Consider the following 15,037-nt stretch of genomic DNA (forward strand, 5'->3'; position numbering starts at 1 on the left):
CAGATGGTAGAATCTTCTCCTTGTATTCAGATGTGGTGCCTCTTGGGTTTTCGTGAGCCTCCTGGAGTATGCAGGGATATGTTTCTTGGTTTTTAGAAAAGGTAGAAACATTAGAGCAATAATAGCTCCAAGTAAACTGAAATCTATATCTCAAACCAAAAAAACCACCAATTGGCTGCAAAATAAAACAAAAGGCTTCTTTAAATGCAACCGGTTACACTGCGAGGCTTGCAAACATCACTATAGTATTAATAAACCAACTAAAAAAATCACTTCATCCACAAACAAAAAAAGCTGGGAATTTGACTCCATTACAAACTGTAAAACAGATTATGTAGTATACCTTATTGAATGTGACTGTAAGCTCCAGTATGTAGGACGTACCACTAGACCCTACAAAACCAGACTTTTGGAACATATTAGAAATATAGAAAGTAGTTTCAAAAAACATAGTGTCTCAAATCATTTTCGCTTAATACATAACTCCAATCCGTCATGTTTAAGAGGCACTATACTTGAACATATCAGAGATCCACCTGAGGGAGTAAGTAGAGAACTCCATCTGAGAAGGAAGGAAACAGAATGGATACATAAACTAGACTCTATGACTCCCAAAGGTCTAAATAAGGACATAGATATTGCAGCTTTCTTAATTCAGTAGGTTACATGAATCCAAGCCTCCCAAATATATTAAAACCTTTGATTAACCTATAAATTGTATCTATACTACTCTATATCCAACCAGACCCCACTAAGCTTACTACAGAATAGTACTATATTCTTTATATAAGATATTACAAATATATAACTGCAGAAAAACAAAGACTAATATTCTTGAGACCTAATAATAGGTAAAAAATACAGTATAAGGAATACACATATATCTAGCTGAATAATAAAGATTAGTTTCACTCTGATCATATATATATATATATATATATCTACCAGGTACAATACCTTCCTGCATAATATATAATATACACCCAATACTAAGGAACACTTGTGTACCATATATCAATATAGAGAATATATATCTTTAAAATAAAACATTATCTGGCCTTCCAATATAGGCCCAACAACTAACTGAACCTCAACTATAAATTACATAAAAGAGGTCTCACATTCTAAAAATACAGAAAACTATATAGAGCTCTACATCCTAACTAAGATATATAGTATACAACTCATGTTCCATAATAAAGCTCAAGCTTAACTTAACAACTTAAGAGAGCTTTGAATATATAGAAAAACTTTTTCACAAAAAGAATTATTAGTAAGAAACCAATATGCAATGTCATCTATGCATACTAATCTTACTAAGAAAATATACAAAGGATGTATTAATCACTGTATATCCAGGAACTGTAAAATACAAAAATACTTCATGGGATTGCACAGTGTGAATATCTATTTTAGAGTATACATTATGACATGTCCATGCCCCATCAATACTTTTATTACATCTAGCCACTAACTCTGTAAGACTGCACTTTAGAGTGGAGATATATTTATAGAGGGATATTCCCTAGTAAATTACATATCCCACAGGCCTCCACTAAGTCTAACCAACTTACATCTCTATAGGTGAGATATTATAAGTATAAGTGTATGTAAGCATTATTGCAAGGTCACACTTTACAATATGTACACACTATACTGTTGCGAGTGCTACATTCTGTCTATACCTCCAGAGATCGTAGCTAACTATGGGCAGCAACTATAGAACTACATATCCCATGAGCCTAGGCTGCACCGATCCAATCAACCATGCAGCTACAGGTAACCAATGAATAAGCTTTAGAGCAGAGACACTATGCCTAATACAAACGTGATATTCACGTTCCGTAACGCTGGCACGCATGACGTCACGTACGCAGAGGGCGTGCCGCCGCCCGAAGCGTACAAATAGCGATAACGGCCCAGCTCCTCACTCAACCCTCTGAAGAAGAAGGATTTATCCACACAAACCTTTGAAACGCGTCAGGGACACCAACTACTTATTTCTTATGCTCTTAATTTTAAATGTGTTTTATTTAAATCGTTTTTTATACCAGTGTCACTCCTTGTAGCCAGTCTGCTGGCATATACTTTTTGAGATAAGTGTACTATACCATATTACCTCATTTGGGAAATAGCAATAGCTATATAATACTTCACTACGAAGTCTTATACCTAGATTGGGGCACTTGTATCTCATACCTGTATGTGGAAGGACCCACTAGAGTCCTATATGCCTTATACATACCTCATATAATCTGAGGATGCCAAATGTGAGTGCTATGTGAATTATATTTTTATGCCTAAATTGTAAATAAACTGTATTACACTATATATCCTTTCTTGTCTCCCTGGGTATCTTTACGCTGGAGAAAGTGTATACCAAGACAGAAAAGGTACTCCAAGAGGCTAACTACCAACATAAAGGAAGTACAAGGGATTTATCTACAACAAGAAACATATCCCTGCATACTCCAGGAGGCTCACGAAAACCCAAGAGGCACCACATCTGAATACAAGGAGAAGATTCTACCATCTGTATATACCCCCAGTGCGGCATACTTACCTCATCAGATTGAGGTATTATCTGGTAAGGGTATTACATACCATCTATTTACTGATACCAACTGCTTATGAAGATTTACTACGGACTATATATTGTCTAAAGACTCATATGAACACTGTTTCATAATCTATTCATCATTCTTCAAGCATAATTGATTCTAATAATTTATATTTTTTAAATATTCTTTTAATTGCTATTATTTTTCTAATAATCAGCTCTAGTTTTCACTCATATTCCCATACACCACCCATATTTTAAATGGATATATAGGCGCTGTATCTATTCTTGTATACACATTTTTCACTTACTGACTGGGACCTCACATCTCAACCAGTACTTGTCTTATATAGCTGCCACTATACCATACACAATACTGACTAGCGCCAACTATAGAGTATCACTTGTGTCTACCCAGTATACTGAGTGAACACATTTTACTTTCTTCTCTATTTTTAGTTCCTACTATAGGTTCAGCTGTTACTCTAGGCTGCAAGTCTTAGACACTATCATTTTACACCTCAATCTGTTACGTCCATCAGTATACAAATCATTCTAACAGACTAAGTCATTCGCATCTAAATAGATATATATATATATATATACAATCTATACTAATATATAGATCATGGACCTAGAATATGGGGCATACTTTGATCCAAAAAATAGAAGTAGAAATTTATCAATAAATGAGGAACAATCTACTCTAGAAACCAACTTGGAAATTACAAATCCAAAAAAATTATTTGAAAAATTAGAGAAACTCAGTAAAAAACAACTGCAAAACTGGTATGACAGCCTAACACTTGAAAGATATATCAAATACAATATCGTACCACAGGGTCTGCAACTCACTAAAACACCTATATTTGAAGATACAGAAATTGAGCTACTATCTGAATGGGACTCTGCCCTACACCAATGCTCTATTACATTCATGAAAATCCTAATCAAATACAGGGACAGAAAGGTAGACACACTAACAGAGCAGATCACTGATATAAGACAAAGACTAAACAATTTTAAAGGAGATGTATACTACAATGAACTTGATAAGGAGAATAAAAACAAAATTCTAAGATATGAAAAAATAGTGGAAAATCGTAAAAGAGAAAAATTCATGAAGGATTTAAACTTACACAAAGAAAGAATACGAGAAGATAATAACATTTCCCATAACCTAGGTCTTAACTGCGAAAATTATAATATGGCAACAGCATCTGAACCTAATGACAAAACAAATGAGGATAACTATGAGGAAATATATTCACCAGGCTTCTCATTACATTATCCAGGCCCAAAAGAGCAACATAATACAGGTAATAAGAGTATACATAACACTACGTTCCATAATCATATACCATACAAAGCTCGCAATAGCAATCGTAGAAATACCTATCATCACAATATACGCAATAACAACAATCACTACAATTCTCGTTTTTTAGGACAACACCCACCACCACACAACCCTCCTCCCCACCCTCAATTCAGACACCCTTACAAACACTCACCCAACCACAAGAGACCAGACTACAACACACACTCACAGCACCAATCATACCCTCCCTCCCCGTATCAACTACCACATCATACATACCACCGGCAGTACAAACAGAGCAACCAGAACACAGTACCCAGAGATCCACACACACCTCTCCTACCAGAGCAGAACACCAACGTCCCACACTGGAGAATAAAACAACACCACCAGAAAAGAAGAAGAAACGAGTCAGAAGAAGAGGGTGCAGAGCAGGAAAACGAATGCAATCAAAAAAGAATAAGATCAACCAAAATGTAAAATCTAATCCTAAAGACTTACATTCAGAAGTAAAAATATTTAATTTATCATCACATAAAACCTTCTCATTACAGGAATTAAACCTTCTAAAAAAAGGCCTAGCATTCGCCCCTACCAAGGGACCTAATCCCTTTAACCTCTTCATAGACCTACATAAATACATTAGGAAGTTAACCCTAAATAGGCACTTCCAAAAAATACAAAAAGATAAATCTACAAACCTGAACAATATAACTCCCTCCCAATTAAATGATAATGATCTAAACGCTCTAATAGACCTTGAATCATTGCTAAATGATAATGACAACCCAACTGCTAATGACCATGTACCCAGCTCCCATACAGCAACTGTAAATTTTTCTACACATTCTAGTTTCAAACCTACATCAACTTTCTTTCCCACACAATCTAAAGGAAACTATATCCCTGTATTTGAAAAGCTAGTCCAAGAAGACTTATTACAAATGTGCGAAACATATAAAATAAAAAAAGATAATCTTACCAAGAAAGAGAAAATTACATTGAAACAGCTAAAAGATGATCATGAAATAGTAATAAGGGAAGCCGACAAGGGAGGAGGGATCATCATACAGGATAGAGCAGATTACATCCAGGAAGCCAAGAGATTACTTGGTGACAATGAGACATATAGACCCCTCAAAAACAATCCTACTGAATGCTATTTAAAAGAATACATAAATCTTTTAGACACTGCAAAACATGAAAATATAATTAATAATCACGAATTCCTATTCTTATCTATCACCAACCCAAAAGTAGCCACCTTCTACCACACACCTAAAATTCATAAAAGCAATATTAATCCTCCTGGTAGACCAATTATTTCAGGAATAGGGTCCCTCACTACAAAACTATCAGAATATATAGACTCATTCCTCCAACCTCTGGTGCCCAACCTTAAATCACACATCAGAGACACACCAGACACTATTAGTAAATTATCTAACATCAAATGGAAAGACAATTATTGCTGGCTTACACTGGACGTCAGCTCTCTATATACCAATATCCCCCACAATAAAGGTATAGAAGCACTAGACTACTGGCTAAATAAACTATCAAATCTAGAAACAAATAAAATCGAATTCATAAAGGATTCTGCTAAGTTCATCCTACAAAAAAATTACTTTACCTTTAATAATGAATACTTTCTTCAAATAGGTGGCACAGCTATGGGGACGAAATTCGCCCCCAGCTATGCCAACCTATATATGGGCATGTGGGAAGACAAATACATTTGGGAAAATAACCCCTTCATAGACAACATCAAATCATATTACCGCTTTATCGATGACATCATAATAATATGGGAACACAAGGACAATAAGAATGCAGTCCAAGATTTCGTCAACTATATTAATACTAATGATTTCAACCTAACATTTACAGATAAAACTAATCCTAAAGAAATTGAATTCCTAGACCTCATACTCTATCAGGAGGAAAACTCCATTCAAACTAAAGTATATAGCAAAGCTACAGACAGCAACAGTTATCTAACAGCAACGAGTAGCCATCATCCAGCATGGATACAAAGTATACCCTATGGACAATTCCTACGCATAAAAAGGAATTGTTCCAGACAGAAAGACTTCTTACACGAATCAAAAATTTTGACCAATAAATTATTAAATAAAGGTTACAAAGCTGATAATGTACAAAAGGCATTTAATAAGGTCAATAGAATGAATAGAGACACATTAATAACAAAAAATTCGAAGAAAAATAGCAAAGAACAAAAAGATGTGCCACTTATGATCACAACATATAATGAAGGTGCCAATGCTATCAGAACTATCTTAAACAAACACTGGCACATATTAAAAAAAGATAACCTATTAAACGGAATAACTAAAAACAACCCAAAATTGGTTTTTAGAAAAGGTAGAAACATTAGAGCAATAATAGCTCCAAGTAAACTGAAATCTATATCTCAAACCAAAAAAACCACCAATTGGCTGCAAAATAAAACAAAAGGCTTCTTTAAATGCAACCGGTTACACTGCGAGGCTTGCAAACATCACTATAGTATTAATAAACCAACTAAAAAAATCACTTCATCCACAAACAAAAAAAGCTGGGAATTTGACTCCATTACAAACTGTAAAACAGATTATGTAGTATACCTTATTGAATGTGACTGTAAGCTCCAGTATGTAGGACGTACCACTAGACCCTACAAAACCAGACTTTTGGAACATATTAGAAATATAGAAAGTAGTTTCAAAAAACATAGTGTCTCAAATCATTTTCGCTTAATACATAACTCCAATCCGTCATGTTTAAGAGGCACTATACTTGAACATATCAGAGATCCACCTGAGGGAGTAAGTAGAGAACTCCATCTGAGAAGGAAGGAAACAGAATGGATACATAAACTAGACTCTATGACTCCCAAAGGTCTAAATAAGGACATAGATATTGCAGCTTTCTTAATTCAGTAGGTTACATGAATCCAAGCCTCCCAAATATATTAAAACCTTTGATTAACCTATAAATTGTATCTATACTACTCTATATCCAACCAGACCCCACTAAGCTTACTACAGAATAGTACTATATTCTTTATATAAGATATTACAAATATATAACTGCAGAAAAACAAAGACTAATATTCTTGAGACCTAATAATAGGTAAAAAATACAGTATAAGGAATACACATATATCTAGCTGAATAATAAAGATTAGTTTCACTCTGATCATATATATATATATATATATCTACCAGGTACAATACCTTCCTGCATAATATATAATATACACCCAATACTAAGGAACACTTGTGTACCATATATCAATATAGAGAATATATATCTTTAAAATAAAACATTATCTGGCCTTCCAATATAGGCCCAACAACTAACTGAACCTCAACTATAAATTACATAAAAGAGGTCTCACATTCTAAAAATACAGAAAACTATATAGAGCTCTACATCCTAACTAAGATATATAGTATACAACTCATGTTCCATAATAAAGCTCAAGCTTAACTTAACAACTTAAGAGAGCTTTGAATATATAGAAAAACTTTTTCACAAAAAGAATTATTAGTAAGAAACCAATATGCAATGTCATCTATGCATACTAATCTTACTAAGAAAATATACAAAGGATGTATTAATCACTGTATATCCAGGAACTGTAAAATACAAAAATACTTCATGGGATTGCACAGTGTGAATATCTATTTTAGAGTATACATTATGACATGTCCATGCCCCATCAATACTTTTATTACATCTAGCCACTAACTCTGTAAGACTGCACTTTAGAGTGGAGATATATTTATAGAGGGATATTCCCTAGTAAATTACATATCCCACAGGCCTCCACTAAGTCTAACCAACTTACATCTCTATAGGTGAGGTATTATAAGTATAAGTGTATGTAAGCATTATTGCAAGGTCACACTTTACAATATGTACACACTATACTGTTGCGAGTGCTACATTCTGTCTATACCTCCAGAGATCGTAGCTAACTATGGGCAGCAACTATAGAACTACATATCCCATGAGCCTAGGCTGCACCGATCCAATCAACCATGCAGCTACAGGTAACCAATGAATAAGCTTTAGAGCAGAGACACTATGCCTAATACAAACGTGATATTCACGTTCCGTAACGCTGGCACGCATGACGTCACGTACGCAGAGGGCGTGCCGCCGCCCGAAGCGTACAAATAGCGATAACGGCCCAGCTCCTCACTCAACCCTCTGAAGAAGAAGGATTTATCCACACAAACCTTTGAAACGCGTCAGGGACACCAACTACTTATTTCTTATGCTCTTAATTTTAAATGTGTTTTATTTAAATCGTTTTTTATACCAGTGTCACTCCTTGTAGCCAGTCTGCTGGCATATACTTTTTGAGATAAGTGTACTATACCATATTACCTCATTTGGGAAATAGCAATAGCTATATAATACTTCACTACGAAGTCTTATACCTAGATTGGGGCACTTGTATCTCATACCTGTATGTGGAAGGACCCACTAGAGTCCTATATGCCTTATACATACCTCATATAATCTGAGGATGCCAAATGTGAGTGCTATGTGAATTATATTTTTATGCCTAAATTGTAAATAAACTGTATTACACTATATATCCTTTCTTGTCTCCCTGGGTATCTTTACGCTGGAGAAAGTGTATACCAAGACAGAAAAGGTACTCCAAGAGGCTAACTACCAACATAAAGGAAGTACAAGGGATTTATCTACAACAAGAAACATATCCCTGCATACTCCAGGAGGCTCACGAAAACCCAAGAGGCACCACATCTGAATACAAGGAGAAGATTCTACCATCTGTATATACCCCCAGTGCGGCATACTTACCTCATCAGATTGAGGTATTATCTGGTAAGGGTATTACATACCATCTATTTACTGATACCAACTGCTTATGAAGATTTACTACGGACTATATATTGTCTAAAGACTCATATGAACACTGTTTCATAATCTATTCATCATTCTTCAAGCATAATTGATTCTAATAATTTATATTTTTTAAATATTCTTTTAATTGCTATTATTTTTCTAATAATCAGCTCTAGTTTTCACTCATATTCCCATACACCACCCATATTTTAAATGGATATATAGGCGCTGTATCTATTCTTGTATACACATTTTTCACTTACTGACTGGGACCTCACATCTCAACCAGTACTTGTCTTATATAGCTGCCACTATACCATACACAATACTGACTAGCGCCAACTATAGAGTATCACTTGTGTCTACCCAGTATACTGAGTGAACACATTTTACTTTCTTCTCTCTCTATATATATATATATATATATATATATATATATATATATATATATAGGTATAAATATATAGATTGTACCAAAATACCATCAGATATATTAATAAATAGAACATGTTTTGCTATGTGAAGAACATTGGAATGTGAAATATTAATAACTTTATATCGGGTTAGCACACATGAAAATGTGCGATCGGGTTTGTGGGCTAGTGGGGTGTTAGTTTTTTTGCACTTCTTTTGCTCCACTGACTTCGATACTCTAAGTTCAGCTTTTTGTGCACATCGGGTTAGCTCGAGAATGAAACATTTTTACTTTCAACATATAATAAGAACGCGACTGGATGCATGCAAAAAGTTTACTTCTAGCGCAATTAGTGCTCTAGTGAAAGTGCTATATAGCGCTCCACTTGTAATCTGGCCCATTATATATATATGTTGCTGGTCTTTCTATGGGGGTGCCATTTTAAATAGCACAGATTCGATGACAGTGGCAAGACACGCACTATTATGGGCACGCAACCCCTTAACGACCAAGGGACAAAAATTAAGGAATCTATTTCGGGACTAGTACTTTTTAGGAGCCCAGCAACACCCCTGTTATTAACAAAGCAGAGCAACAAATAATACATATAAAATGTTAATCATTTCAATATTTACAATTGCCTACTACAATTTCTTTTACACAATGAACAATTATCTGATTTACCTTGTATCTTGGACTGTAAAGAAGCTATCTCTTCACTGTAACTTTTATTGAGTAGGCGAAGGTTTTGATTCTCTATTTCCAACTAAATTTAAAAGAAACCAAAGTCAACAAGTTATTTTAGCAGATTTAAATGATGAAAGTGAAAACAATCATACTTGTAAGACATAAAATTACTAAATCCTTCAAGTCTTTTTACAGCTAGATAAACCACTAATATTTTTTCTAATTTGTAATAATATTTAAAAACCTGGTTTGGAATTTTCATTACAGTTAAAGGGATATTTATTCAAGTCAAAATAAACTTTTATGATTTAGAAAGAGCAAGCAGTTTTAAGACACTTTACAAATTACTTTAATTATCACATTTTGCAGTCTTTTTACATTCACACTTTCTGAGGAACAAGATCCTACTGAGCATGTGCACAAGCTGACAGGATATATGTATACTAGTTTGTGATTGGCTGATGTCTGTCATATGATACAGGGGGCTGGAAAATGGGAGAAAATATATTTTTGTTTATTATTACTAGTAATATCTATCTAATGTTATATTCATCCTTATATTCGTCCATCTATCTATCTATATACACACAATGCCTTCAGAGAAGTGGCGTATTTAGGTTTTGTGCTGTCCTAGGCACTAAAAATTTGTCTGCCCCCCAAGATTTTAGGTCTTTTTTGTGCCAAACACAAATATTTTGAAAAGAAAACTTCCCAAAACACAATATTAAGAGCTGAAAGCCTACAAACCTAAAGATAATTGGTAAATAAATAAAAGTTTCATAGTTACCTCTCAACTGTAAGCTCCATGCTCAGTCTCTTATTATACCCCCTTAGAATGTAAGCTCCTTGGGCAAAATCTCCCATAATATACCGCTAAAGTAACTGTAAGCTTCTTATAGGTATAACTGGCAATGCTAGTTAAGTAACCTGCCCCTCCCAACAGAGACTGTAAAAGTGCTGCCCCCCCAATCTGCCGCACTCGGCAAGTGCCTTGTTTGCCTAGGTCAAAATATGCACCTACTCCAGAGACTGCCATTGATATAGCTTCTCTTTTCTGAAATGTCCATGTTCAGAAGATAGGTAATGGCATTATGCATTGTTTTTATGTATAGACCCCGTTATTTATACATATACATACCTCTCTCAGCTTTCCTGTAACCCAGTCTTTAATTTTGGAAGCTTTGTCTTCTATCATCTTTGCCTCTTGGATCCGTAGTTGTTTCTAAAATTATAGAACATTATGCATTTAAAACCATGGATAAAGGTGTCCAACTTTTTTACATGAGAGTCACATTGGAAAGTCTGTATCAATCAGAGCACAATTTAAAAATGTTTTAATAAAATGTAAAAATGTGATATAAATGACTTACACATAATTAAACTCCAACCAAATAATTCATATCTATCTCTGCTTTGGCATACACAAGTGGCAATATGTACTGGTCACTGGGGTACAGTGTTTTTGCCTGTGTAATTGTACCAGATACATTTTCAAGGTCTCATCCTATTTCCAGTCTCCTACTCAGTAGCAGGTACCTTAGGGGATTATCACCCAAAATCATCACTGCAGCACTACAAATGATCAGAGGTGTTAACAGTTGCAAATATAGTCCATTTTGTCAAGGGATGTGAAAAACAATTTTTTTGTTTCATGAATTAAATAGTTAATAGATTTATTTATAGTATGAGATTTGCTTTGTGTTCTTGGTCTCTTTTGTTGAGGGAGCAGCAATGCACTACTGGGAGTTATCTGAAGGCATTAAGTAAGCCAATAACAAGAAGCATATATGTACTCCCACCAATCAGCAGCTATCTCCCAGTAGTGCTTTGTTGCTCCTGAGCCTACCTAGGTATTTTTAATAACGGATAATGAGAAAATTAGTAAAATAAGATAGTAGAAGTAAATTGGAAAGTTGTCTAAAATTGCATGCTCTGTCTGAATCATAAAATAAATTTTTTGGGTTTCATTCCAATTCGTTCCAATTTTGCTTTGTTCTCTTGGTATTTTTAGTTGAAAGATAAACCTAAAAGGTTCATATGCTAATTTCTTAGACCTTGAAGACTGCCTCTAATCTGAATGCATTTTGACCACTAGAGGGCATTAGTTCATGTGTTTCATATAGATGACATTGAGCTCATGCATGTGAAGTGACCTAGGAGTAAGCACTGATTGGCTAAAATGCAAGTCTGTCAAAAGAACTGAAATAAGGGGGCAGTCAGCAGAATCTTAGATACAGAGGTAAAACATGTATTATTATAACTGTGTTGGTTATGTAAAACTGGGGAATGGGTAATAAAGGGAATATCTTTCTTTTTAAACAACAAAAAAATCTTGTGTTGACTGTCCCTTTAAGTACAAAAAGAGAGGTAAAAGGGAGAATGGTGGTTTATATAGGAAAGCAAGAAGAAGTAATAATAATTAGCCTCTTATCAATACCAACCTCCAACCTAGTTATTTAGCTAGCGGAGTCCCTAGTTTTTAAAGGGACAGGAAACCCAAAATGTTTCTTTTGGGATTCAGATAGATCATGCCCTTTTTTTTCCAGTTTACTTCTATTATCTAATTTGCTTAATTCCTTTGTTTATGAAGGAGTAATGCACTACTGGGAACTAGCTTGAACCCAATGACAAAAGGCATATATGTGCAGCCACCTATCAGCAGCTTCTGAACCTACCTAGGTATTCTTTTCAGCAAAGGGTACAAAAAACAAAACAAGGGATAAAACATCCTCTGCTCCTAGTTCTCCAGTACAACACATTTACTTATTAAAGAATAAAGAAAATGATCTTATGTTAGGGCCCTTGATAATTGCACTATTGCTTGCCTAGAATTAAGTCAGCTTCGAGGAGACAGTAAATTTCCGTTCCGTAGCTGGACATATTCATTGGGGGCATTTTCCTTTTTTCAGTTTTATTTCCCTTTAGAATATTGCTGTTTTATGACCAAAGTGCTGAAAACTTAATCTCTTGTTGAGACGCATACAGTATTAAGCTGTGAAAGGAAGACACCCGCATTCAGCTATTGGATAAGCCTGTTTTATCATTACATGCTATATAATTGAGTTTTACAAATATCTTTGTCTCTTTCATATGAATATACATTTGTATTTGTATCTGCAAGTTTAAGTCCAATTACCAGCAAAGGTAAAGAAATCTGTATACTCTTGTTATTTGTATGGTATGCTATGTATTAGTGATTGCTTCAGTCAAAGCCCTATTATACATATAATAATGCAACCCCCCCCCCCCCCCCCCAGTAGATATGTTATGCAAGAACTACATCTCTTTCCCTTCTTAGCAATAAAATAATTGTCCCTTTCAAAGAAAGTGTTCTGACCTGTTCCTCGAGTTCCTGTTCCAAGCACTGAATAATGTCATCTTTCTCTTGCACTAATATCTCTAAGTCTTTGCTTTTCTTATACCAAAGAGTTTCTGATTCACTGGTTTGTATATTGGTTTCTTTTAATTTTTCTTCCATGATTTGAACCTGTTAGAAAACAAGACAGGTGTACAATAAACAAGAATGAAATACATCTGCTATATTTTCTTTTCTTGTAAATACAAAGCACCACCTGACAACATGCTGGTATCTCATGAACATTAGCTAATGGTTTGAGCTGCCATTTTAATTTATGGATATTAAAACTAACATAGCACCAGGGATTTTATAACTACGCTGGAATTGAATAATCTTATGATATAAGAAAGGTTATGTTATGTTACATGATACAATACACTCAAAGAATGCTCAAAGTACTCCATAACCTTAAAAACCCAACAATTACATTCTGACAGTAAAAAATAAATTCATACTTATTCTCAAGAATCCTACATCTCCTTTGCAACTTTCACAAAGTTAACACCAAAAAGTGTAACAGAAAATCCATTGCCCTCTCACGGCCTGTATTATTATTATTATTTTTTTTATTTTTTTTTATTTTTAAATTTTTTATTGAAGGTAAAGAAGTTTACAGGCATAAATTGTATGGTACATTAATCGTTACAAACATTTATGGCATATCTGAAAAAATACAATGCACCAGAAGCAAACAATAATTAAAAATAAAGTAACCTTCCCCTTCATTTTTCTCCCCTTTTCCTGTCATAGTAGATCACTCTTGGATCCTATATTTGTAAATAGCTTCATTTAGGGGTTTAATAAACAACAATAACATAAAATACACAGAAAAATAGCATCTCAAAAAATAATAATGCTGAATATGTGTTACATTTTAAGGATAGGAGATGCAAAGGTCCCAACTGGGTACTCACTCATTAAATTTAAACAATAACACAAAAAACAATTAAGCATGAACCATAACATATAAAGAAGAGACAAATCAACCTCTATTGGGTAAAAGAACTTAAGCTGCTTAGTTTGAAAATGTTTAGGTTGTGATTCGATATAACAAGGAGTATTCAGGTTTACTTTTAAAACCTCTCCTGAAGGGTAGTATACAGCAGTTTGAGGCTAAAAGAGCAGCCCAGATAACAGTGCACCCTCACTAATATGTTCTATTTATTTATTTATTTATTTATTGGGTGGGTGTTGCAAATAACTATGTGTTTGGGAACTATCAGCGATTAGGATAAGAAAATGTATTACACTAGTGGTCTGAGGGAAATATATCCTTCATACATATGGCGACAACAATATTTCATATTTAGGGACCCTTATTTTGTCTGTGTTCTATAGTATGTCTCCCTCGGGGGGCCCCCCACTAAACCCCACAGGGAACATGCGGTTATATTTAAGGGTACTATAACAGTAGTAATGTCTACCAAGCAAGATAAAAAGGAAATTAATACTTCAAGGCATTATATAAAGTGCAAGGGCGTAATAAACCAGAGATATAAGTTTGATTAACAAAAATTGTTACCAGTCACATTTAAATAAAGACAGTTCCAATAACTTTGTAAGGACGTACCTAGCCCCCTCCTCGGTCTCAGCCGCAAACCGCGGGAAGTAGGCCATTTTAATAATAAAAATAACGGAACCTCTGTATAACATCAAAAGCGTGGTTAATTAATAATGTGGACTCGTATCTCACCCCCAGTATTATAACATCATGAGAAAATAAATACAGGCGAACATTTTGTAATTACAGGCAAAATATGACTAAGCAGCCCAAGATGTCTTTATGACTCTTCCTTAATAACTAGT

At 34.5% G+C, this 15,037-nt stretch overlaps 1 protein-coding gene across 1 annotated transcript in view; it reads right to left on the reverse strand.

The window, feature by feature from the left end:
* PLEKHH2 (pleckstrin homology, MyTH4 and FERM domain containing H2) overlaps positions 1-15,037 on the reverse strand; it is a 359,537-nt gene that overhangs the window by 211,280 nt on the left and 133,220 nt on the right. Inside the window, exons 4-6 of the mRNA XM_053712285.1 lie at positions 13,211-13,360; positions 11,012-11,095; positions 9,871-9,952 (exon numbers count right to left, since the gene is read on the reverse strand). Of these exons, the coding sequence (XP_053568260.1) occupies positions 9,871-9,952; positions 11,012-11,095; positions 13,211-13,360 (316 nt within the window). The remainder of the gene's footprint in view (positions 1-9,870; positions 9,953-11,011; positions 11,096-13,210; positions 13,361-15,037) is intronic.

This window comes from Bombina bombina, chromosome 4, assembly GCF_027579735.1.
Source record: "Bombina bombina isolate aBomBom1 chromosome 4, aBomBom1.pri, whole genome shotgun sequence".
Taxonomy (NCBI): domain Eukaryota; kingdom Metazoa; phylum Chordata; class Amphibia; order Anura; family Bombinatoridae; genus Bombina; species Bombina bombina.